This window comes from Ischnura elegans, chromosome X (genome assembly GCF_921293095.1).
Source record: "Ischnura elegans chromosome X, ioIscEleg1.1, whole genome shotgun sequence".
NCBI lineage: Eukaryota > Metazoa > Arthropoda > Insecta > Odonata > Coenagrionidae > Ischnura > Ischnura elegans.
Window position 1 is genome coordinate 100,346,739 of NC_060259.1, and position 27,819 is coordinate 100,374,557.

Here is a 27,819-nt window from a genome sequence, read left to right on the forward strand (position 1 = left end):
ATTGCAATGTGGAACCAGGGCTTTACTAAAATTATTGTAAAATTTATGCAAATACGGTTATTATTTCAAGTGTAGCAGCAAACATAGTGATAAAATCAAATTTTAAAATTTACTCGGAAACTTAAAAGTTATGAGAAAGGATGTATTATAAATCGTGAGGATTGCATTACACATACCTGGAGTATGTTCGAAATTAGGCAACCAGCAAAGCAATTTACCATGCTAGCGTTAATTGACACTAAAATTTGTGTTGTACAATGGGAAAATAGGCATTTAACTATCTTATGTATCAAAATGTCATTGGAATAAATAAAAGTGAATTTACAACTAAATTTCGATTATTTGTTTCACACTGCCACTGTTCCCCTATATAGCATATGTATGCACGCATCCGCTAACTTTTTCTATATAATTGGATTTTAAAGTAGTAACTATGCCTCGTGCACTCACCAGTTGCCATGGTGTAATGATTAGCATATTGAGCTGCACATTAGGTCACACGTTCGATTCTCCCAATGTTTTTTTTTCTGCCACAAGGATAAAGTATACTTGTATTATGCTTTGTATCTTCACCAGCCAGTCGCTTGCAGTTGTTAATGTTTTCTATTTATGGGAAAATCTGTTATCAGTTGTTAAGCTCTTATGAAGACTTGCCGAATTTCACCGGTGGGCTTTAAATTCATACCGGGATGAGCAGCATAGCATGTATAGTACGCTGTTCAGCTGCCTTTGGTGCTCCAACAGAATCGACATGTTATCTTACGATATTTGACGGCATTCCTAAACCTATTCTTCCCTAAAATATACCCTTGCCTTATATAAGCGCCTTAGCTTACGATAAGCTGCTTATCAAATTTTTCCATAAGAAAACCATAAGAAATGGATAACTCTCTTACTTTTTACTATCTGGGATTGTATTACTCTGTTGAAGAATATAAACAGGATATGTCCAAATGACTCATTTCCCCCGTGTACAGTGGATACTGCGTATTGTCATTTGAACATATTTTTTTCCATTAGTAAAATATTCTTGTAATACATACATATATGTATCAGAAATTGAACAACAATGCACAATTGAACAACTGATACTATGCACAATTTGGTCTTGGGATAATAAATATTAACATTATTGACAGCTAGCTATCAAACTGATTTGAAAAATCTTATCAATATTGAGAAGGTTATGAATGAAAATCTTGACGGTAGAAAATTATGGAAGCCCAACTTTTCCAGTAACCCAATAGAGTGTATGCCATCCTCTCCATTGGGATACAGGAAAAAAGTTCATGCTGAATTTTAAGGGTAAAGTACTTACATTTGGATACATATGTACATAGATTTGGACATCAGAGTAGTCTTACCTAATTTCCTCTTCCCCACAGAGAATGGAACTGAAAGTTAGTCAAATGCCACAGCCAAAGGATTATGCTAGACTCATTGAAAGCAAGTCAAATTGAACATAGTCAACTTCCAAACAAAACAGCAGGTCAAGCTGGTCAGACGTACTATAAATTCAGCTTCAGTTTCTTCCTCTTACTTCCGCTGTACAATTCTAGGTACTCAAGTACTCCAGTTGCATGATCATCTTGAGGGTAGTGGTAGAGCATACTTCATTGCAGCACCAAATATTGATTACTGAGAAAAAATATCCATGCATTTTTTATTTCATAGACTATAAAGGAACCATTCAAGAGCATAGTTCACTGCCTCTCATTGTAAATAAGGAAAAAGAAAAGTATGAAATCATTGCAACCACAGTAGCCAAATTTTACAGAAAAAGGATGTTGTCAATGACAAAGTCATGTGTAGGCTTGCATGCTCACTAAAAATCTGGATTTGCATTATTGGTTGAACAGGTTGATAAAATGTTTTAATTTGTGGGCATATTTAGGTAAATATTTGGATGAGCATAAGAAAGCTTATCAGGATGTTTATGCCCCATTTCAGTCATGTCTTTTTAGTTTAACCTGTGTTGGGGTGCATTTGGAACCTCTATCCTCCCGACTCCTCGGGGGCCATATAATTAGTTTCACACCTAGAACTGGCCCAGGGTCTCTACGACTTCTTATGAGCCATTTCTTCCTAAAGATTCAAAGTAATTCACTTATATTAAGCCCTTTCGAGACTGTGGAATTCTCGCCTTACCATGACTGATGTACTGAGCCCCAAGAGACTCTTCCGTCCCCTCTGTACGGAGCATTATTCAGGAAATTCGTGAAGAAGGGTCTCGCTGATAATCACACACTCTCAGCACCAACCTTTTTCGACACTTCCCAGTGGGGAGTCCACATTATCATGCACTCCGGGGGTAGTTGGGCTCCTTCCTTTCGGGGTTTATAGCCCTACCAGCGGCATTGGTTCGCAGTCAATCATGCTTTGTTTATATGAATTAGCTACATGGATAATTGTTGCATGAACATAAACTGCAGACTTTGAATTGAATTCCTTGTTTGATTCTGAGAATTGTCAAAATTTGAAGCTCTACCATCAAAATTAATGCATTTAATGCAGCAACAATTTCCTGTTTATACTGAAATTGGGATATAAGATAATATTTATCGTAGGATTTTGTTTAAAAAAATTATAAACGATGCTCAAAAGACAATTCAATTCTTAGCTTATATTTTTTGAGAAAGGAACAAATATTTATTTTGCAAAATGACTGAATAAACAATTGTATGACCACGGCCCATTACCACTAAGAGGGGTAATTTAAGACGAGGGGTCTTCATCTATTCATCTGGGTACCTGCTCCCGGATTTCGAGGGTAAAGCCTAAGCCCGCTGCATTGGGTCCGGAAACAAAGACATCGCACACCTGCGACTGTCATAAAAGGGGGAGAGCTAGGAAATTTAAGTATTTGGCATTCATTCATCTGCATAGGATAATCTCCGACGAAAATTTGCTGGGTCAAGAAACACCCAGACGCATATTTTCGTCTTCAATAGGGAAAAGGTTAAAAACAGGTAATAAATTTCTGAGGATATTCTGAGAAAAATGAAGGCAAACATTTAATGATAATTTTTATTGCACAGTAAATACATCTCAAAGTTCTGCACCGCTTTAGTTAGCACCTTTTTTCCATCATAATAAAAATAACTGGAATTGTTCTTAGAGATTAACAAAATATGTGCCTATACTAAAGATACAGGCATATTTAATTTGCAATTCACTGTAATCATTCACATTTTTATTCTAATTTCAAATTATGATAATAATGATTCGCGAAATGGCTATTATTTATTCAGTAGGATCTTATTGACATTTTAACAATATTTCAAAAAATTGATCCCGCTACTATACAACATTAACACAGGCATACTCTTCATTCATATGTGAATTCGGAGCAGTCTTAATAATTTTTTCTTTCTTCTTTTTTAAGGAAACAACTCTGGAAAAAAAGAGAATCTGTATAAGACAGAAAAGAATAAGAAAAGATAAATACTGAAATGCAAAGTCCTTCATATACCTCCAACCAGTGGCAGATCCAGAATAGGGACAAGGAGGGGGGAGGGGTAAGCTCCCAGCAGTAGCGGGGGTCCGAACAAAATCACCATTCTATCTAGGGTACATTGGATACCCAAGGGGAGTTATACCCTCACCCCATATGTATGGGACCTTATATATTCCCCTCTGGATCTGCCACTGGATAGTAACATACTAAAAGCATGTAAAATAGGCCCTTATTTTAGAGCTAATTTGTATTTCAATTTGTTTAAGTAGGTAAATATATTGGAAAATATTGGAATTGGAAATACTTTTGTACAAAGTGGGAACCTCCAAAAATTTTGATTTCATCAAGTGTGTGTTTCAACCTAATGGGGAGGCTACAGCCCCCTGCCCCCCCCCCCATAGATCTGCCATTGCCTCTGACAGCACCAAGAGAAACCATCAAGTAATCCTATACCCACATAAGACACTGCCTCCAAAAGGCGCCTTAAGGGTGCCTTTCGGGTGCCTTTAGCAGGTGCCACTGCCTTACGTCTTTTTCAAGATGCTTTAAAGGTGCCTTTCAGTTGCCTTAAGCAGGCACATTTGCCTTAAACCTTTTAAAGACGCCTATTACGCACGACGTATACTTTGATTGCATGAATTGCATACCTTACAGGAAAAGGTTGTCGTGGAAACCTTGTTTGGCTGTTAGGGATTAATACTGTAGGAAGACATTTTCATCAGCCGTAGTGTCCTTCAGTGTGTGACCTGCGAGTTTGTCCCGTGTTTTTGGCACTGCTATTCCATATTGTTCGACTACCTTAAAATGGAGTCTCATCGAAAAGTAAGTTTAAGTTGTTTAATTGCACTTATTGGCATTTTGAAATTTGCACAAAATTTGAGAACATAACATCAATGGAATTAGCATCATTGCTTTCCATTTTAAAGTCCTACTTCCTATTAACCTTACGCATAATTTTGCTCAAGGTGAACTAATATTCTATATTTTACAGGTTTTTAAGCACAGCATCATCCACTTTATTGAAGGCAATTCTGTTCAGGCTGTTCCCGCCAAGTGGGTGAGGGGTACCACAAGACTTGAATGAGTGGGAATCATTCCTTAAGAATGAGGATAACCATCCTAATGCGGTCAGTTAATAATTTTACTGGACGACTTATTTTGGCTGGCTAATGCAAAGTTGCAAGTGCTGCCTTTCCTGTACTCTCAGAAATCAGTCCACATAATAGGCGTAGCCTTCTCCATTCTTCCCCTAAACTGACCTTTGCGCATTGCTTTTGCATTCCATCTGTACCAAGAGACAATTCGAGGTAAATGGCCTATGCATGTGGTTCAACATGACTATTTTGCCTATGCATAAGACCTAAGTATGATTTCTGAACTAGAAAACCCTAGTTACCCCCATCTCACAACTAAACTTGTTCCACTATTATAATTTTTATGTTATCAGCTAATTAATCTTTAAATGAGGTGAAATAATGAAAATAGCAATATATGTCTGTTAAAACAGCTGGGAGGAGTTCTAACCAAAATAGAGATTCATTGACATATTTGCATGTTATGTACTCAAATTTTTCCATTCAATATTGGAGGACATCATCAATGAAGGCAGTACTTTAATCAGTCAATCTTTAAACTTTATTAATCCAGAGATCTGAGTCACTATCAACATTACCATGGCTCAATTCCATTCATTTTCAGATTGTTTCAGGCAATTATAATTGCACATTTTAGCCTAACCTAAATTATGTAATGTCCTTAAAAATGCAGAGTATTAAATAAAATGCCAATATGTAATGTTGGATGACCAAGAAAAACTGTTTTCATTTGGTATTTCCCCTATTCCTATTTGGTGGCCCCTGTTCCTATTTATTAATGTAAAATGTTGGAAAGTATTTCCAATGCAGGTGGATTATTTCAGAAGAGTTGGAGGCGATAATTGAAGTGAATTGTGTTGGCCCCTAATGAGGAAGGTGTTCACTGTAAGGCTTTCTGTTAAATTTAACATTCAAGGCAGTGCAAATAAGAAAGGCTTGAAATATAGGTACAGAAACATTTAAGGCCATTTAAGGTAAGTCTTTCTATTTGCTGTTTGGGCTAGTTGTTAAATTTTCATATTTACTATTAAATTTTCATGTTAACCTCTCAATAAACATTCAAAGTTCCTATTAGGAAGTTTCATTTTTTATTCCCTTGGTGCATGCCGCAGATATTGTCAAGATTTTCAAGCTGTAAATGCAATTGGGAAAAGTCTAAGTAATCAATGTCCAAAGAAATCTAATCTTGAATAAATTTAGTATGTTATTTGGATAAAAAATTCTTTCAATTTGCTTATGTCCTTGACTGCATATAGAACCATGTTATAGTTGATATAATGGTGATTGTTTCAGAATTAAGAGGTGATAATGTTTTCAGAATTAAGGAATTAATTACACCATTAATTAAATTTTCAGGCATGTTGTTTTCAGGAACTTAATTTTTGCTTATAGTTTTTTATAGGAAATGGACCCTTGAAAAATTACTCAAACTTAGCAGTTGAAACTACTGTAGCTGATATGTACTGAAAATCAGTTGTGAAACATGATTTCATTGTACAACCTCTGAAGGCATTGTAAAAGTAAGACTTTTACATGTGCCGTTAAGTCACCTTTTTAAAGCACCTTTTTAAGGTGCCTAAAAGGAGCATTTAAGCTAGAAGATCAAGGCACCTTTTATGCACCTTGTGGGTGCCTTGCCTTCAAAAAGGCACCTTAAAGGCTCCTTTTGGAGGCAATGTCGTACGCAGGTAAGGCAGTAATAAAAATGAATGTTAAATGAAGATGATTGTTATAGATAAAATGTAAATGTATCAGACTTAATTTAAAGTTCCACGACTTTAAAATACACTGCACAGTGTTACTTCCCAAAATTCTGATCATAATGAGCACTCTCCATACCCTATAGGATACCACAAAAACCATTTCTGACCAAGAAATCGCAAAATCACATGGTAAAACTTGGCTTCATTCTGTTTGCTCCCTTTGCTGGACACAGAATGGGCATTCAAGAATAAAATTTTATTAGTACTTAAATAATATCTGTCATAATTTAATTTACCAGAAATACTCAAAATTGTATGTTCTATCTAAAGTGGTACCCAAGCATTGGGGCTGAACATGAGTCTTACTGCAGTGAGCTTGCAACTGCAGTTCAGCAATGTAAGGTGCTGTATTTTCCGAAATATAGTATTGTATGATACATGTGTAGCTATATTTTCCGCAATACTTTGTATATATAAATTACTTGAGAATGATCTCTCTTATCAGCACAACAGAATTCGTTTGTTTAAATTATATTGTGAAACCCATTTAAAAGCATGGCTCACATACACCATTCTCCCATTTATTATGATTCATGAATTGAACTTCCCTCACCATATTTCAAAAAGAATGTGCATTTATTGTTTCTATACTAAAACACACTCCCCCTCTTAGACCATGCTGATTTTATTGCATTTTCCCACATTATTCCCACTTACAACCCTTTAAAAATAGAACATTCAATGAGCATGGCATACCATTCACAATCTACATATGTTTATATAATAAGATTTTAGCAGATCAGTGTGTCTGCATTTTGCACATAGTTTGTTCGCTTTTATTTATTAGAATGAACCTCCACAAAGTTGAGCCTGTTACGATAGAGATTATAAAGTACTGATATACACAATCATGGTTTTCATGGAAATTCAAAGGGTTTGCACCACAATTTTCAGTCTCCAACAGTTATGGGATGCAAGAGATAAGTCATCTTGTTAACCGTCTAGAAAAGTTTGCAACCAATGGAATTATAATTTAATACGATTTTTTAATCAACCTGCATATTTGCAGTGCTTCTTCCTTACACGCACATAAGTTGGGGCTGAAAAAGAATTTGTTAGAAAAGGTTTCCAGGATTTTTTGGAAGTGCTACCATAACATAGAGAAGCAAAGATGATAGATGGCAATTTACGGGCCCTGAAATAAGGAAGATAACACGTACGTACGTGACTCTGAATTTCGAAGTGAAACAAAACCAAAGGATTCAGCAGCATCTCAAGATCTCCATTCATCAAGATTTGAAATTGATTATAGATATATAAACTGCTTTGATCATTCAATGGCAGAATATAACTGATAGTATTTAAACAAAGAAGGTTCAACACCATACCAAAGCCTTAATCAACATAACTTCAAAATAATATTTTGAAGCAAAGTAAGCGAGAGGAGGAAATACGTATTCACATAATTTTATACATGGTAAAATTATTTCAATACATATTTTCATCATGTGTGACGTACCAAACCCAGATGCTACCATAGTATTTCTATGAAAACAAATGGAACAACTCCGCACCCACTTTCATGCCAAGGTGGCTCGTGCCAATGCATCCAGTGCCAAGGTGGCTTGCACAAAGATAGCCATGTCAAAATGGGCACGCTAAGATGGCCGTGCCAAGATGTCCCATTCCCAATCAACAAGGCTGTGGTTCATGGCAACCAGAAGATGTGACATGCATAAAATTCCAAATATGCAGCAATGGAAAATGACCCTCTTGACTTGATGGCATAAGTAGGATTCACATAGGTAAACACTAAATTAAGTGTGAGACCCTTGAGGAAAAAGCCAAAGACTTTACTGAGAGGTCGTGTGCCATTGGATTTACTGCATCAAACATGTGACAACATATAAAGTTATAACTCTTTTGTAAGGTGGCAGGGAAGAGTTCTGATTTTCCTGAGAGCCTTCATGTCATCTGCTGTTAATGTTTCCAACAAAGTAAGATGACCGAAGAAAAAAATCATGGGAATGTTATCACACGTCAAGATTTTTTTCCCCCTTCCAGAAAAAAGACTGTCATTGATAAAAACTTTTTTAAAGTATTTAAATGTTTAAAAATCACCTGTCAGACCTCAAGAAATTGCAGAACATATTTTAAAAGCCATAAAACTGACAGAAATCTTTGAATCATTCATAATGCCCACCTTCAGCAAATCCTACTTGAAATACTTTGAGTACTTATTCCCAGACACTTATAATATATTCCCAGACACTTATGCTAAGCAGGTTTTGCTGAGTAACTGATTAATTTGAATGAATAACATCCATTCAATAAAAATTTGTTGTTGTTAAAACAGAAAATAACTCTCTAAAAACTATACTTTACCAATGGTACGACTTACCAGGATAAAAATGAATTCATTAATGCAAAATCAATTAATTATTTTGCTGAATCCTATTCTCCCAGTGAGCAATCAAAGAACTTTTCTTTCTCCGAGTGCTTTTCTGTCCAGTCTATGCATGCAATGAAAGAGAATGAAAAGTGGTCAATTCAATGGCATACTATCAACAAAAAGCAAGGAGAGGTTAGAGGGATTAAAGGGAAACAATTATAAAATATTTGCTAAACCAACAATAAATATTAGTGTCAGTATAGCAAAAAATAAAATTACAAATTATTAATTCAAATTTTCCTAAGCTTTCCAAGATCATAAAGCAGAAACTGATTAAAATAGTTATATTCAAAATCATTTGTGGTCATGTGGCAATACCTGCTCTATTACTGCCAAAATATAATACGCTGTACAAATATAGGTAATTTGCCAACAATGTGATATTGCAATGCGTTGGTTGAATTTCTACGCCACAAAAGTTTGGCAAAAGTTTGTAAATTTCCCAATAGTTGCATAATAAAATCACTAAATTAACTCCAGTGAAAATCAAAAGTTTCATTTCAATCTCTACATGGCATTATGGCTGAGTGCAACTGAGGGGATTTTGAAGAATTGAAAAATAAATACGTAGGTAAAATTCTATGCTTATTACCTGTTCTTGAGCCAAATCCACCTCTCTGACTGGTGAATCACCATCCAAGTCTAAGAGACTTGGATTTGAAAGGGTGCTGTACAATGATGATAGTTTGCTATCATCTTCATTCCATTGTGAACCTTCATCATTTTCATCCATTATAGACAAAAGGTTAGGTTGAGACTGAGCCATTATACGTGCCCTCTGCAATCTGAAAGTAGGATTAAGTATTCTCAAAAATGTCACTGAAAAACAATTCTAACGGCAATCAAAAGGATAGAAAATGACATGTAAAAGGCAACAGGTATGCAGTCCATGTAAGAGGAGCATTATTGAATATTAAACCTTCCTTTACAAAAAAGAAAAGATCATGGTAACAATTCAAACAAAATCATGATCGAATTTGGGAGGAAGGCAAGGCATGTTAAAAAAATCTTCACTTTGGGTGATGATTGTATGCAAATGTAGAGGTGGAAAAACATAATTATATGGTTCATAAATCTGGCTAAAATCAAATTAATCAGGTAATACCCTGAAGAAATATGTAAACAGCTGATAAGAGCAAACTCAGATGAACTGATTTCAAATTGGTTGAACTTGAGTGCAAGTTATATTTTCCGGCTCTCCTTCTCCACTAATACCTTGTGACATGCAAGGTAGTATTTAGGGCCCTGAGATGAAACAATTAACTTCCAAATACTAATTCATGAGATATTACCAATTATTCAAGTTACTTTGTATTACTGAGTCTCAAACCTTCAAATTGTTCACAAATATTATGGACTTTGCCAGCCTCACTTTGATGCCCCTCTATGAAGCCAACACATAACATACTATAAGAAAATTAAGGATAGAGCATTCATAACAGGGATTAAACAAGTTGGATTAAGGATGAAGTGATATGAATACATACACCAAAGATTGCTTGTACCAGCTGTTAATTCCTTAAGGTAGGGCACCTCAGGCATGGTGAGAAACTCGGTACGTGCAACATTTTATATGAAGACACATGCACACATTCAGTTCAATAATTTTGCCCCATGAATTGTATACAAAAAAGCCTAGAGTAGGAGGAAGCTTAGGGCACCACACACACACAGTGTGGACCAAGAATTCATGCTCATGGCTTTAATGTAACAGTTACTAGCACAATTAATGTTAATTATAGAAAATTCTTTAATGGATTAGCGACATTAGATAGAATGGACAGATCTAATAACTGAAATGTTGGTATCTTCCTTTATGGTAAACTCGTTTTACTTTATAAGCACTGCCAGAACCTAATACCTACCATGTAAGGGCACTAAACAGAATTTACAGTGAAACATTAGAGATGGGATGGGATAGGATAGGGAAATCTATATAATGAGGAACATAATAAGAAATAGGTGTGGAAAAGTAAACAGTTTTTGGAAACAAATACCATCTTTCTAGCAATCAGGCTGAGAACTATTCTAGGCCATGCACATATTCCAATGGATATATTTTTTTAAACACATGGTGATAAAATTGATCCCTACATTGATAAATCACTTCTAGCAATGAAATGGAAATTTTATGAAATGGCTTAAGGATCGCACCTCAACTCATCTTCCCTCATCCTCATCTCTTTCAACTCCTCCTGGATCTTCTCCTCAGCCGACGTCCAGCCTCTCCTGTGCATACCCCCCTCAGCGACGCCACCATTTTCCTCTTGCTCCACCTGGGCCAGCAAAAAGTATACATACTTATATTCAACTCACAACTAATTTACCAATACAATTTCAGAAAAAAATAGTTCTGACACAACATTAATATCTAAAAGAATAAGTAAAATATTTAGAATAATCCAACATTTACCAGCTGACTACACAGGTACAATACAGAATGAAATTGGGAAGTCATGGATGAGACTGTAAGAGGAATTTTCAGACAAATAAATACTCATGTTGGATCTCACTCTATTCTTTAATAACATGATTGGGAATTCTGTGGCTCAATATGTATACTTAATTCAATATAGAATTCTCAAAAGCCATCAGTTTGACGCTGAACCTTAAATTCTATCAGCCCTCCCCTTATGAGTAAAATATTCACAATATGTAGCTATGGAAAGTGCCCTTCTTGATTTCCCTCTGGACAATAATGTGGGTAATCTGTTGTAAATTTTATACAATAGATTTACAAACATTGGCTTTTCTCAAGCCAGTCCTTTAAGAAAATTCCAGGCCTTGGAAAATTATGAGTTCATGACATGAAATATTAGTACACAAGCAACATGTAGAATTCAGTGGTGAGATCAATTAAGACAGCATAAGGAACTCCATAAATTTTAAGCAAACAATGACAGCAGCAATAAAGAATTCGCCTTGTTCTTTACTGAAATTTGAACCTGTGATCTATGAAACCAACATTTTTGTGTAGCTGCTCTTTATGATTAGTAAGCATGGGAATGGCAAAGCAATCGATATTTAACATACTAACCTGCCGATTATCAGTCACAATCTCCAAGGGTTTATGGACAACAGGCACAATATTAGAGACATTTTTCACTACAGGGCTCACTGGACGCATCTGACTATGGACATTTTTAACACTGGAACTTAAACTGGATGGTGATTGAGTTTGCACTGATGATGGCGATGATGAGGACGCTGATGAATTGCTGAAAGGTGAAATAAATGTCATCTTCCCACGGGATGCAAGGAATCGCTCCATCAATCCCTTATGGCCAGAGGTGGGTGTGAATCGAGGTTGGGTGGGCGTAAATGGACTGTTACCACTAACACTAAAGCCACTGCTGCCACTTCCCATGCTAAGCCCAGTAATCATCGATACACTGCGACTAAGGGGGAAATTTGGTGTGTTATCTTGGGGTTTTGGAGGTACCACAGGTGGGGTCACTGGAGGCGTTGGCTTATCCTCTTCTATCAGGCTGGGTGACAGATCACCCATTTCAAAGGCTGACACAGACTTGTGAAGCTTCTTATCAAACTTTGCACCCCCACCTCCCATCCTCTCTCCAATCCTGGTGACCTGCATTGAGGCAAGGCAGAGAGATGCAAAAATCAATAGAATAATCAATCACCAACAAGCACTCAGAAAGTTGAAATATAAAAAAAATATGCTTCTGGAACACCATCCCAAGGTACAATGCTCGAGAGATAATTATCCACCAATCCAGTGAGTAATGGGTGGTGGAATCCACGTTGATTTGAAGTGGATTTGTGGTGATTTGTATAAAATGTTTAACAGAATTTCAAATTTGTGGAACTTAACTCTCTGGTGACATTGCGTCATTTATCATCTTGAAACCACGTTAGTTAAATGAAAATGTATCGCACATTCTATTTATATATAATTCATGGAAAGGCAGCCATGAGAGCACACAAAAAATTGTAGACTTGAAAAAATTGTATGAAATCTGTCTATTTCGAGTCTACAAGTGAAAGTAAACTGTTGAAAGTGCGATGTAGACCATGAATATACACAATCCCAAAGAGCAATGGGTGGTGGCATCATCGTGGAATCCACCACAAATCAACGTGGAACCCACATAGAATCCACCTTGATTTCAAGTGCATCCATGGTGATTAGTATAAAATATTTAACGGAATTTCTAATTCATGGAACTTAACTCCCTGGGTACATTGTGTCATTGATCATCCTGAAACCACGCTCGTTATGTGAAAATGCATCGCACATTCTATTTATATTTAATTCATGGAAAGGCAGAATTAGTATTATTTGTAAAATAGAATCAGTGGGTTTTCAAGCATTTGCATAATAGGTAGATTTTATTTTTATATCCACTACACTAGCTCCTGCTGGAACTTTGCTATTAAATTATTCATTCATTTTATAGTTCTATTTTATAAATATTTTAAATTTCCTTCCCCACATCACAAAATATCACCCGCATAGCACAAAATATCTTCTAAATATCTGGAGCACGTCTGCAATGTGTTGGATATTTTAAATATCTACTAGATGTCTAGAATACGTCTTTTCTGTGAAAGTATGATTACTGCTTAGCCTTCTAAATTACTGGAATTTTAGATACTGAAAGTAATTATACAAAAATATTATTTAAATAAATGATACATATTAAAAAAAAACAAAAATCTGAGATAAAAGAGCAGACATCGACAATTTAAGCAAAATTTATTATTATTTAATTAATCAAAATTGATAGGTAACTATGAACTAACTCAGCTTAGTTACAATCAATGAACAAATCCAATTCAGTGGAATAAAAAGTATGTCAAAATTCTAGTCTCTTCTTTTTAATTAATTTTCATGGAATTCTCACGGATGGTCAAGTAGGATCCATACCACATCGTTGGCCAAAAGCCAATTTAAGATATTGTTGTACTGCATGTTGATGCAAAATTCCAGTTGAAGACTGAAAACAATCCTGTGGCATACGAAACAGAAATTGAACTCATCAAACATCAAAACAATAATAGGCAAAAAGAGTTAGGGTACAAGAGGGAAAGGTAAGTTATTCACTCATACATGTAAAATAGGGTACTATCAAACTCTCGTAATATGTATTTGTGCTCCATTTAAATACAACAATTCATATTTATATGCAAAAGCCTATGCAAATAATAATTTGCATTAGCTTTGAAAAAACTGGGAAGAGTGGGCCAATGTTATTGCCCTCCATGCTCAGGCCATTGGTACAGTGGAAAAGGTGCTCTAACTAAACCATCAATTGATGATTTACATTAAATATCCTTGAACTGATGCAGTGAGGCAGCCAACTCACAGTTACTAGGCAATTTGTTTTTACCCTCTCTGATAAGATCCTAAGGCCAGTAATCGCAAGGTTACTAGCACTCATATAAATGAATGCTATACATAAAACCTTCACTGGCGATTATTTGACAGTGAAAATAAAAAAAAACTGATCAACTATTGTCAAATAGACCTTTCTAAATATTCTCTCAATATCTTAAATAAATAAAAATGGCCAAATAAATGCTTTTATACATACTGTAAATTGACCCATTCCACCTCTATGAGCATGCATTTGCAAGCCACTCTGCCAGTAATTAGAGCCTATGTTGTTGAGGAAATGTCAAAGGTAATTTCCTTACTTCCTTAGATACCCAAAAATAATCTAATAATATCATCTTCTTGAAATTTGAAGGGGTCGAAGTTATCCCCATAGCATTTCTTTCCTACTGGAGCATTCACTTTCTTCATGATACATTTCATGAATGATATGTAGTAGGGTGGCACAAAAAAGCTACAAAAAATTTAAAGGCACAATAGGGCAGAAAAGTTGAGATAGGTGAATGCTTTAAAAAAAAGACAAACAACTATGCAAACTGGATAATATCTTCTGATCGCTCAAAATGTATGAATATTTGAAAAATTGCAAATTTCACCCGTTTTTCCATAATCCTACAAGCGGGATTCCCTTGCATTTTTTTGTCACACTATTTCAACAAAAAAGGTACAAACAATACTGTATAATACCAGAAAAAAATAGTTCCTCATTGAAAATAGTACCTTCCCATCATGCAAAGCCACCTAAAATACCAAAAAAATACAATTTTCTTGTATTTTGAAAACATGGATACAGGGGTAACAGAAAACCTGAAAATGATTTTTTGCTTGATGAACACACATCCACATCTCAGTATTCGCAAGCATCATTAAAAAATGTAGTCTTATTCAAACAGGTGCGCAGCCAGGAATTAAGGCAAGGGGGGGGGGGGGTTTAGGCACAATTAGACCTTGGGTGTGTTGTTTGTATACACACCAGGATAATCAGGAGGTGTGGGGCCCTACCCAAGAAAAATTTTAAGATACATTGCTCAAAATGGTGAGTTTTATGGCTTTCTAAGGGATATTTTATTAATCCTTACACTCTTCTATAAATATATTAATCAAATTAAGTAAAATGGATTAAACTTAATAGCTCTGGGGGGGTTTTATCCCAAAACCCCCCCCTCACTGCGCCACTGTATTCAAGTACTGTTAGCCGGGCTAGCCAGAGTAGATATGCTGATCATTGATCCTAACTTGCCAACACAGAGCTTGTGCCACCACATCACATCTACTGTTTTGGATTGTATTGTCCCTTACAGTGCAATACAGATGGTATTAGCCGTTTCAATAGCTTTTGCTGGTGGTTGTCATCCAAGACATTGTAAAATGGATTCTCCAAAGGTAAAGAAAATTACAAGGCAAAATATTGTCCTGCATTTTGCCATCCTAGAGACTTTCCCATGGGAAAATCCTGACCTACATTGACGCGTTGCGATGCTGATTTCAAGATAGCAGTGAGTTAGCAAGGATAATCAGCAATAATAAAGTTTTTTTTCTATAAATTTATTAGCAGCTCAAAAGGTCAAAATCACTTTTGAAAAACATCTACAGACAGAATTGGGTGCAACGAATCATGCGTAAGAAATGTACTGAAAGGGAGCCACAATAGGAATTTCAGCCCAAATAGCATCCTACAACATAATAGCGCAGCTGCAATCTGTTACATAATAGCTCTCAAGGATACATAGGCATTAAACTGAATATGACAGGAATGGATGTAGTAGGTAGTCAAATTTTACCAGAGCCATGACTAGCTAGGACATTTAAAACACAAATTTTATCTCAATAAAATACTGTAAATAAACACAACTATTAAAATATCAAACTCACCCATAATTCATTCCAATAGAGCAATGGCAAAAGATGTTAGAAAGCATTAATTAACATATTTTAAGCAATAGCCAACATTTTTTGCAGTCAATGCTATGTTTCAATGAAAATTTGAAAAGGCTTTCAAAACATTTAACAAACACTTATTGGCAGTACATACTAATTTACAAGATCAATTATTGGCAATAAATATGGAAGTTACCAAACAAAAATCACAAGGTTAAATCGTAAGACATGAAAATCAGCCATTCTTCCCATTTTGGAGTATAGATTTGTGGCATTGCAAAACAAGCACAAAATTAGTACACAAAATGAAAAAGGATCATCAAATATTTACCAAAGTAGTATCACTCAAGACAATTCTGGACCAGTCAAGGTATAGAACACTTAGGTGCAACTCAGTTTTTTGGGGCTTTCTCTCAGAAAAGGTTACGGTAAAATATGCCTCGATGGGAATACAGAAGCAAGAAAACTGCACTAAAACTACCAATTTGAACAAAATAAAATTCCTCGCCACTAGTCAGTGAGTTCCATTTGGCTCAAGACATGAATTCTGCTCATCTAAGCTAATTCCATTTCGGAGAAAAAGTAATGTCGCAGTTATTAGTGGATTTGAGTTTATGGCAAGAAACAGCAACTTAAACCTAAAACCTGGAGTTGGAGACAATTCATTCTTGGACTTCTGCAGCTTTTCACCTTTTAACAAGCACTTATTGGCAGTATACAAGGGAATACACAGGATCAAAACTAGAGGGAGGCAAGCCGAGGTTGTTCATATTGAAACACAGAAAAGGTTATGGAAACCAAAATTTCAAGAATATTATTACAGCACTTCATTAGATTTTAAAATTACTTGTTCGGAAAAAATATTTTTACTTTTATTACATGTTTTATACTAATATCACTTTTCTTGGATTGAAAGAAAATTTGTTGAAAACTTTCATTTTTAACTAAATTTACTTTTGCATCTGGAATGGGAGCAGCAGCCCCCTACTGGGTACGCCCAAGGCAATATATACTAATTTCCAAAAAAATAAAATAATTGCAAACTATATAGTTGTAAGAGATAGGGCTAGGATTTGAAGATTCAATCAAATTAAAAACTGAATCAATGGATTTGGAATTTCATCAAACCAACAGATAAATGATGCGCACATTAATGTACCTATCACTAAAAATGTGTACTTAAAGTTTACACAATATCTCCATAAATCTGAACACAAACTGTTTCATTGAACAATAAATATACACTATCATGAAACATCTTGAGCTTCATTTCCTGCATTTTGTAAACGCCAGTTTATCACCTTAATACAAGTTTTTCAACAAATTGGACCTAAACTTTTTTTTCAGGGTTGCAGAACAGAGGTGCATGGGGGCATTTGTAATAAAGGCACGGCTTGTAAATCACTGGATCAGAAACTGAGCCAACTGGCAGAAGTGGTACTTTTTTCAACCATGAACACACACACAGACGGAACCAAGAAAGCCATTGCATCGCATCCTCACATCATATCATCAAAATGGGAAGACAATGGCTCCAAAGTGAGCTCATCTACTATAGAGCGTTCCACATTTAGTTGACAGTATGGGCTCTTATGGAGAATCGTTTCCCATGTTAATCTCCATAAGGCCGGGAGCGCAGTGTTGTCAATAACAGCACGAAAATTAATGTTGCGCTACACACTGATTAAAAATTGCATTCCTATGTAGGAAGAGATGCTGCATTCATTAGTGCCAACAGTTTTTCGATAAAAATTATAGCAAAAGCTATAAAAAATATTTCCTTAAATTTCCGTCAGAAACGAGAATTTTTTTACTTAATCTTCTTCTCGCAATTGCTGCCTGACCATTGTCTGTATTGAATTGAATCTTCTGCACATAATTTTTCATACTATTTTCTCTTTGACGGTCTTCACCAATTTTACAATGATTGAGTTAAAATGTTGTTATGCCGACGTAACACCCTTTAGGACAAGAAAATTTTGATTTTTGCAAGGTAAAAAGTAGTCGCTTACTAACTTACGTTTCTTACGTCGTAGGTCCCTATATGCTGCATATCAAATGTAAAGAAAATTACAAAGTTATTTTTGGTGAAAAATTCATTAACTTACATCAAATCTGAAGCGAGTTACAAGGTTTTGATCTTGAGAAAAAATATTACGGCGCCGCTGGGCCGGGCTTCTCGCTTTTTCTTGCGCGCAGAGGGAAAATTCTCGGGCGGAAAAGGAGTTTTTTGTCAATGCATACTATGAAATGTATTTATCTATTCGTTTCATATCCTAAACAGAGAATACTCATACGTCGTAACAGCAGTCTTTTTATCTGAATACATTGATACACGAAAGTAAGCAAGCGCTTGGAAGTAAGACGCTTTCGCCTTGGGTGCTTCGGTCCCATCGCGGAAACCAAGAAAGAGAATATCTCATAATCTGTGCGAAACACTACCCCATCCAGTGCACGCCTTTTACAAAAGGGGGCTTGGGTTTTTTCTGAGTTCCTTTCATAGGGTACCATAAAACCTGCACCAGAATCGACCCTAGCCGAAGGGGCCGTTCGAAGAATTTACGTAGGCGTTCAGTTTGCCGTTGCATTTTTTTGGAGTGAACATGTGTTGTGTGGTCTGCTGAATTTGAGAATTGTGAAGTGTGTTTTACACTTATCTCTGCTGTATCACGCCTAATCAATATGTCCGATACAAAGAAGAGGAGAAAAGGTGAGAAGCTCATAAGCCGCGAAAGACAGTTGGTGCTCAAAGTCTTCTCGTACTTCAGGAAATCTCTAAGCATTAGTGAGGCCTGCCGAGAAACTTCAAAGGCTACCGGGTACTCGGAGACTACTGTTTACAGAGTGAAAAAGGAAAGCTCCCGTGGTCAATTGGTAACTCCTTCAAAAACTAAAGAAATTAGACTGCCTCAGAAAAATTCGAGAGCAGTGATTTTCGACGATTTTGTGAGATCGGGAATTACAAGGAAAGTACATGAATCCTTCGTGAAAAATATTCCTCCGACTTTAAAATCCATCTTAAACTCGGTATATATGGATAGTATTCTCCCAGATTACAAAAGGACAACACTATATCGTTTTCTTTTGGTCATAGACTTCGTGTACGAACGCAGGGGGAAAAGAATCATCTTTATCGAAAGGGATGATATTATTCATTCTTGGCACAATTAATTATTTAAGGCATCTAAAAAAATATCGTCGCCAACACAGGACGAGTGTATTCACAGGCGAGAGTTGGATTAATGTTGGACAAATAGTGAACATTAGTTTGCGAGACGAACAATTAGAAAATCCGCGTCAAGCTTTCCTTGCTGGACTAAATACTGGGCTTGGCCCCCACTTCCCGAGGAGGACGATTTGCAATTATACACGCAGGAACGGAAAATGGGTTCATAAAAGGAGCATTGCATGTGTTTCTGTACAAAAAGAACTCAACGGATGAGCATGAAGAAGTGGGTGGCGAGTGTTACGAGAGATGGTTTGAGCACTCACTTCTTGCAAACTTACCCGAAGGATCAATTATAGTGGTAGATAATGCCTCTTATTACTCAAGGAAATTAGAATCCTTGCCTAATACAAGGCGGAGGAAAAAGAACATTAAGGAAATTAGCTTTGAAGATGTCAGCTTGAAAAGAGATCTTTAATTTACAATAAACCAAGTACGGGAAAATTTTGAAAAATTAAAGACTGATGATGTCTTACACAACATCACCTTTCATGTAATACTAGCCAGAGCCAAAACATATTGCATAATATGGGAGGAATAGAAATTTTGTCTCATTCAGGAGTGGTGATAATTTTTATTATCCTTCAATTTATTGTTATTTTTTTATATTACAAATTATTCATTATTCAGCTTGTGAATTGAATAAGTACATATTACATAAAATAACAAAAGACTTTTCCTTCTATATTGCAGCAAAGGTATTGTAATTTACGCTAAAAAATTCCTTAATTTACGCCGTCTTTCGTGCGATCCCTAACTCCTTTTTGAACTAAACCATTTTGGCGCCATATAATGTGTGGTTGCATACGCTGTTAGGATGCCTGCCGGCAGAGCGGAAGCTTGGCAACACTGTTATCCATAAGGCCCGTACTGTCAACTAAATGTGGAACGCTCTATACAATACTTATCTCCAATGGATTAAGATATAGAGTAAGGCTGGCTTACAGAAAAAGTTATCAATAAATTATCCATAGGGAGCACTTACTACGTGATTCCAGCATCCATAAAATCATAGAGGCACTCATAGAAATAATTAGCCAAATCTAGTGAAACTAGCACGATAATTAGCATGGGATTCGGTCAATTTTGAATCAACAGGAAAATTAGAGCAACACTTTAAGAATGTGCAGTGTCAATTTGTTTAAGTAAATCACACAATTTTACCATGTTTTCAGTTCATTGAAATTGTGAATCATGGAAGAACAAATTTTGGATGAAAAATAACAAGGATTCGAACTAAAATGGAGAGGCAAATGCCAGATAAGACACTTGGACCATTCAGAAAGCACTCAACCCAACTTCAATACAGTGAACAGTTTGCAGGCATTTCTTCAGAATAATGAAAAATGGCATCCAGCCCACAGAATTATTTTATAAAAGCCCCAAAGCTGTAAAATTAATTTTTCATGTAGGGCTTGGTTGAAATTTATTGCTAATTCTTTTATAAACCAGAATAGAAGCTGCAATACAAGTGTTATATACAAAGCAGAAGCTAGAGACAAGTACCGATCTGAGAATGAATTAGACTTAAAACAGAGTTCCCTTTTCCCATCCTACAGCATCAAGTAACATGTTCTCTAACATGGCACCAATCGAAAATGAAAACACATAGTCATTGCTGGTAAGACTGAGTCAATGCCATTATTGATCATTAATATTCAGTTTTAATTCTAATTATAAATTAGCCATAATTACATATGGTCATTCCACCTCAATACAACAAATTTATGTCTCTTAGGGTCTCAATTTCTGTATGGGGTCATATCCACTTCAAACTAAATACAGTGGAACTTGGTTAGTACGTTTCTGAAGGGACCACGAAAAATGAACGTACTAACCAGGAAAACGTACTAACGAGGAAAGTAAATAATAGCAGTCGGGGTTATTGCAATCAGTGAAAAAGTCGTCATAATTACAATTACTATCGGTAGTTCTCATAGGATCGCCTTCCTGAACTCTTTTCACATTTAAAATCAAGAAAATGAGCGCTACCATGAAAAATAATACCATGTGAATAAAAATCGCAATTTTTCATGGACATCCCGGAGACGATTTCATGATTACGGCGTCTATCTCCCGTGATTTATCCTATATATATTTACAGAACGAGGACGAATGAAGCTCAGACAAGTCATTTTTCTTTCTCACAGCGTACTCGGAGAATATAACAACAACCCGGAGTAAGTCAACTGGTTTTTTAAACATCATAAAAATTGGGCAAAATTATATTGACTTTCAAATTACGGCAACAGCCGTAGACATTCGCTTCTGGAATGATACCATTTCGATTGTAAAATCGATCGATATATCGACTGATGACACGCAAGATTATTAGATTACGACGTAATTACAAGAAAATTTTATATTAAACAGTTGAAATTTACTTTCAAAATTTGTCTAATGTCGTCTGCTTTCGTTCCGAGATCAATTATTTTTAAGCTAAGCTTCGCGTGGAGATCCTGAGGATCGTCTGCTCCCGCAACAGTAGTCAAGTAAATACGCACGACGTCGAGTTTATGGAACAGTACTGCTTTAGATAATGTGGAAATTGTCTGACTCATTTCTTCATCATGATAACTCGTGCAATAGCAACAATTGCCCACTCACGAACTTTGTGCGCAGCAGTGGGCACTCCCAAGCGCTCCAAAGGCAACAGAAGGTGAGGAGCTCGGGGTGGGGAAAATTGGGGCTTCTTATTGGTTGTAGTTTTTCATAGTCAGACATTCCCGAAAAATGGCCGCATTTTATTTTTCATCACGTCACAAGAATTCAGAAATGCATTTGGATAAATTACGGTAGAAAAAAGAGATGTGGAATGAATGGAAGAATGTTAATGACTAATGATAATGAAATAAATCATGAATTCAGACGTTTGCGACCCTTAAGAAGACACTAGAGAACGAATTGCGGGTTGCGTCACGGCAAGCAATTGAGCGTACTAACCAGGAAAGCGCAATTTTTTCAAACGTACTAACCAAATTCTTTTACCTGTATTTTGTTCGGATGGTACCGGGACCGAGGGAAATCGCCGTACTAAGGAGGAAAACGTACTAAGGAGGAACGTACTAACCAAGTTCCACTGTACTTTAAGACTGTTCTAAGAAAAAAATGTGCATTATATACGCATTTTAATTTTTTAACCAATATGTTACAGTAAAACTTAAAATTTAACCATACTAGCAGATTATCTGATACAAATCTTCCATAATAATAAAAAATAATATAGCCAAAAAACATTGGCAGAGTTGATAGGTTAAAATTGAAATGTAGGTCACCTTACCATCATCTGGAGCAGTTATCACTTCTAAAGACTTATATTATAAGCCTATTGTACATACAGTACAATAGGCTTATAATATATATTCAATGAATAATGTTTTAGATACAGTAGATTTCGGTTAATGGATCCACCGGTTACTTGGGGCAGCCGCTTTATTGGGGCAGATATTGAAGAACAGAACTCAATAGAGGAATATCCCAGAGTTTTCTCCGCTTTATTGGGCCATGAATCGGCGACATTGACTCTATAGTCGCGACAAAATTAAAATTTTTTTGTTTCAGAATACTGTTTTTTTATATTTTCCTCCTTTGATTTAATCTTATTTTTCACAAGTGTTCCTATTCTTGCCCTATTCTTAAAGCTCTTGTTGTAATACTATCCGTAAAAGGATAAGGATTCCATATCCAACCATGAGACCTCATTCAACATAGCGTTGTGTTTAAGAGGAGAGGACTCCTGTAGCTAAGTGTATGAGGGCTATGGATGATAGAATGAGCTCACTATAGTAAGAAAGAAGTGGTGTCACCTACTATGAGGGTAAACGAGCGGGTACGGGCCAATTTCTATGGATTACAGGCTAATGTCGAGCAGAGGAGACTGGTTGAGATGAACAATTTTGCTTTCCAAGAGCTTTTTGCTTGCGATGCCTTGAACAAAATTCAACTGCCTCATCCCCTTATCCTCTTTGCACTGTACAACTGAGCTATCACCATTGGAAGATTATAACGTTTCTTCGTTCCTTTTTCTTTTTCCCATCCCCATCTCAGTAGTTGACACATGTACAGAAGTCATGTTTCTCTTCACTCGTAACTAGTCATTTGTGAACTAACAGTCTAAAACCAGTGACAGTGGTCGCATATTTGGTGGGAAAAATTTCTATACTGGACGAAATTAAAGATTTTCCCCAATCCAGTCATCACCATTTGTCTGAGATAACTAGGTGCCTAATTAGACGATAGCTTGGTTATTGAAGCAACAGGATAAACTTGGAGAAGAATGGAGCCACAATAGAAAGCCTTTCAAAACAAGCACCATCCCTGAAACGCAAAAGTCGAGGCAAGGATCCAGATGTTAAGGAGGCTTTAAATCAATGGTTTTCCATCGTGAGCAAACGAGGGGTTTGTGTCAGCGGTCCAATGTTAAACAAGAAGTCGGAGGAACTAGCTTTCAAACTTGGTCATGACCATTTTAAGGCAGCATATGGTTGGCGGGCTGTCTTGATGGGAGACCAAAAATGAAATAAAATTCAAGAGAAACGGATAAAAAAGTGGTGATGTTGTGAGTGCAGAAGAATTGAAATTGAACTAACTGCCTGGATTACACAAGAATTTTTGTGATGATGACATTTACAACGCCGATGAAACAGAACTGTATTACCAAGCAACACCTAATGGCTCTCTTTGTTACAGTTGTGTAGCACTAACGGGCTCCAAAAAGTGATGGACTGCATCACTATTTTGTATTGTTAAAATTTTTCGAGAACTGATAAAAAGTCCTCTGGTTGTTGGGAAAATTGTAGAGCCTCGACGCTTCAAAAGGTTAAGAATATGCAGTTTACTAGTTGAGTACCATGCCAATAGCAATGCATGTATGACTGTTAGCCTCTTTATGCAAAGGTTGACCAGTTGGGATAACGAATTAGCTCCAAAATCGATAAAGGTCCTTCTTGTATTTTATACTTGTACAGCACATGCTTATTGCTAAAGTGAGTAAAAAAATAATCAGTTGGAATTTCTGCCTCCAAGCACAACATCCTTGGTGCATCCAATGGATAAGGGGATAATTAAAACTTTGAAAACACTTAACCGTGGGAAATTAGTAAAATACATTCTAGAACCTATAGAAGATTTCTGACATCGCCATCCACCGCCAGCGAAATAAGCTCAAAGGTGAACATTTTGGAAGCAATTATGTTTTTGGCTGGATGTTGGAAAGATGTCACATTTCAATCAATTCCAAATTGCTTTTTTCATTGCGGTTTCAAACATTCTTACAAATTTTCCGACATTATAGCAGAATCTGTTAGCGAAATCAACTCCAAACTGTACCAAATAACAAGCCATTAAGAGTTTGAAAATATCTACTGCACTTTGGACCAATGAAAACAGTGAAGTTGATATTGCTGAAACCGTATTATACACTCAACATGGTGAAGCTGAAGGTGAGGATAGTGATGGAGATAAAATCGTAACTGAGCGTAGCCGAGTGACATCTCAGGATGCAAGGAGGTTCATTGAGAGGTTACGACTCTTCCTCATGCAAAAGGCAATGAACGTATCCCAATAAACTTTGCTTGCACTATAAACATTCTTTAGTCTTCTTTCTACCATTTAAACTTTTTTATGACCATATACGAGAGTGCTCGCCTAATTGGGGCAAAGTGCAAACGTCCCGATATGTCCCAATTAACCGGAATATACTGTATTAGGTGTCTTAAAAATGTCTTAATTTCAAAATTAGCCACAAATTGTGGCTCTGCAACAATTTGGGAGTGAAATAGAAGGAACTTACATTTGGAAAAAATGTGAATAAATAAAATGTGCACGTAGACATCAATTTTTTCCCAAAATGGTCTCAAGGTATTTATTTTGAGGTGGTTATACTCCAATATAGTAATTTTCATAAAAATCTGAGACCCTAAGGGACAAACATTTTTAGAATTGAGGTGGAATGACCCATTTGTATTACGCATTGATATTGTTAACTATCAAAAAATATTACAAGGCTTAGTTCATTGAAAACATCAATGAAACATGAAAATTGAAAACATCAATGAAACATGAAAATTGAAAACATCAATGAAATTATTACATCAAACATTGATGAAATAAACATTGCAGGGGGGAAGTGAAGCAACCAGGTAGTATTAACTACGGCCATTTCAAAGGGTACACAGACTAAAGTAAAAAGTAACTTGGTACTGCAGTTCTATTTACTAATTCAGCACAACAGAAAGGCTTATCTAAATTATCCTTGTACTAAAGTTAATGCATTATACTCCAATATTTTATTTTATTTCCTTATCTTCATTATATAAGTAATATTTTATTTCCATTTATATTCTTAACTTAAAAAATCTTAAGGGAATTAGCAGGATGAAAAATAAAACAGAATTTACAAAAAAAATCCACTGCAACATTGGTTTCTATTAATGCATTGCATAATAAAATGTATTACTCTGTCACCAAACTGAATGAATTTACAGGAGCCCATATTTTATTAAAGAGAAGTTAAATTCCCTCTAACCTTTGAGTCAACAGTATCCTCAGACATTGTTTGAATTTTTCCTGCCTCACGCAACTCCTTCTCTCGCTCTGTTGTCTCTTGGATTTCTCGCTGAATGCGACTTGTTGCCAAGCGAAGCTGAACACTTTGAGGCCCCTTCCCCATTGATGTCACTGGAGGAACAGGGCTTCGGGGAGCGACCTGTTTAAAGACACAAAAAAGAAATTCTATGATAGGAATAAACATTTAAGTATTTCACTACATTTTAGAAACAAAATTCAATACATTACGTCTTAATTGTATGCATGAAAACCTCTTTCAGTAAACAGGATAATTCAGCCAAGTTTCTAGGCACGTTAACAGGCTGGCATTTAACCCTTTTGTGCCGGACGTTGGGCGGAACAGACAGGCATTTTCACACATAGAAGACCTGACATCAGGTAAGGCTGTTGCGGATTTTTTCAAATGCAAACAACCAGACATCGGCACTGGCTGACACGAGGGAAGGGAAGTGACCGCTGAGGTAGCAATTGTCGGATGCATTCAGGCCCCACCTGAGACCCAGCTTAGCGAGTCCTTAGGGCCATTCCTCGACAATTAAGCCTGACCCTCCCACTCATTTATGATTATCCTCAACGCAGGAATCAGTTGGGAAGTGGTTTATTGTCAATAGTTTTTTTCAATAACATATTTTGTTGCACACTACAATTTTTTGATACTTTGAAATGAATTCTTCATTTTTTCTGTGCGTAAGCAATTTTAAGCAAAATTTTAGTGTTGAAAATAACAGACTTCCGGACTTATTGCCTTATTACCTTGTATTTACTAATTTTGTTGTTATTAATGCTAGGAAACTCGTTTAAAATCCCACAATGCTTAAAAAATATTGGTAATTCTTTTTGAAGAGTAAATTTTTGAAAATCAAATACAAGGTTTGGTTGAAAAAAAAAACACTGGTAATGCAATAAGTTGACAGTGGATTTGTGCTATAATAGGGTTAGAGGGTGAAGTCCAATGGCTGGGATAAGGGACGGGCAACCCATTGAGCTGGGTCCCAAATCTGAGGGACGAAAATACCAGGGTAACTTCACCCCATAAAAAGCTCCGTACAGAGAGGTTTAAAATATTCTCATGCTACTCGTAGCACGGAAAACGTTTTCCAATTGTATGCACTGGCAGGGAAGGGATAACGAAGGAAATTATATTAGGTATTCTCGGTACAGTTGATAATGTTATGGCATGGCCTTTGGTGACCGAGAGCTAAGGTCATTTGCATCATAGCCAAAGGTAGGGAAGGAAGAATGGAGAGAAAGCCCGCTCAACATTATTCTGCTCTTCGTGAAAAGTGCTCAGAGGACCACAGCACAATGTCACATCCGGCAGACAGAATACTGTACCTGGAGTGTCCTCCACATGACACTCAAGCAGCCATTGGTTAACTTTTGAAAATTTGCCACCACTGCCGAGATTTCAACACCACAACAATCCGATCCCCCTTTCATTATGTCAGCCAGTGCATAACGGAAGAATATATTCAACTGTAATATTAAAGAGGAACATATTTGAACCTTAGACTGGGTTAAGTGGCTGTATCTACATACGCTTCTTTAACCCTTGACAACAAGAACTGGATTTATCCAAAATGAAAAAAAATTGTTTTTTCTGTTTTTATCTGCAAAACTGAATATTTTACTCCATTATTACATACCTCATTTTCAATACATGGTTACAAAATATGATATCATAAAAATTTAAAACCTGGGAATGCTCTTTATACATTCCTAGTTTAAGATTACAGCAATATTCACAAGTAGATAAATGTGAAACTAGAAGTCTATTCTCTAAGAATCAATTCTTGTGGGTGAAAGAAAAGCACTGGCAGGCTATAGTAAAATATTTCATGGCGAACTTTGAAATTTTTCATATACTTTCAATGAATTTGAATGCCCTAGGCATCCACTGCAGTGCATTTTAGTTGTACCTCCCTTGATGCAACTGGAATAAGGATGGCAGGAAAGTGTCAAATTATTCAATGCTGCTAGGAATTAAATTTCTAATTAAGGAACTGTGCTGTTCATTCGTCCAACCACATGCTTCCTTTCTCTAACCACTCTCACACATCCTGCCTTCCTAATCTCAGCATCTAGG

At 36.2% G+C, this 27,819-nt stretch overlaps 1 protein-coding gene across 7 annotated transcripts in view; it reads right to left on the minus strand.

Annotated features, from left to right (window-relative positions):
- Positions 1–3,009: 3,009 nt before the first annotated feature.
- LOC124171805 (phosphatase and actin regulator 4-B-like) overlaps positions 3,010–27,819 on the minus strand; it is a 174,575-nt gene continuing 149,765 nt past the window's right edge. For 6 of the 7 annotated variants that reach the window (XM_046551130.1, XM_046551127.1, XM_046551128.1 and 3 more), the window contains 6 exons: positions 25,693–25,872; positions 11,744–12,295; positions 10,861–10,982; positions 9,299–9,491; positions 8,656–8,767; positions 3,010–3,394 (listed from right to left, as the gene is read on the minus strand). In XM_046551130.1, coding sequence (XP_046407086.1) covers positions 8,690–8,767; positions 9,299–9,491; positions 10,861–10,982; positions 11,744–12,295; positions 25,693–25,872 — 1,125 coding nt within the window. In that variant the 3' untranslated portion in view covers positions 3,010–3,394; positions 8,656–8,689. Of the gene's footprint in view, positions 3,412–8,655; positions 8,768–9,298; positions 9,492–10,860; positions 10,983–11,743; positions 12,296–25,692; positions 25,873–27,819 lie in introns of all 7 variants that reach the window. The other variant, XM_046551129.1, reaches the window with a different exon arrangement.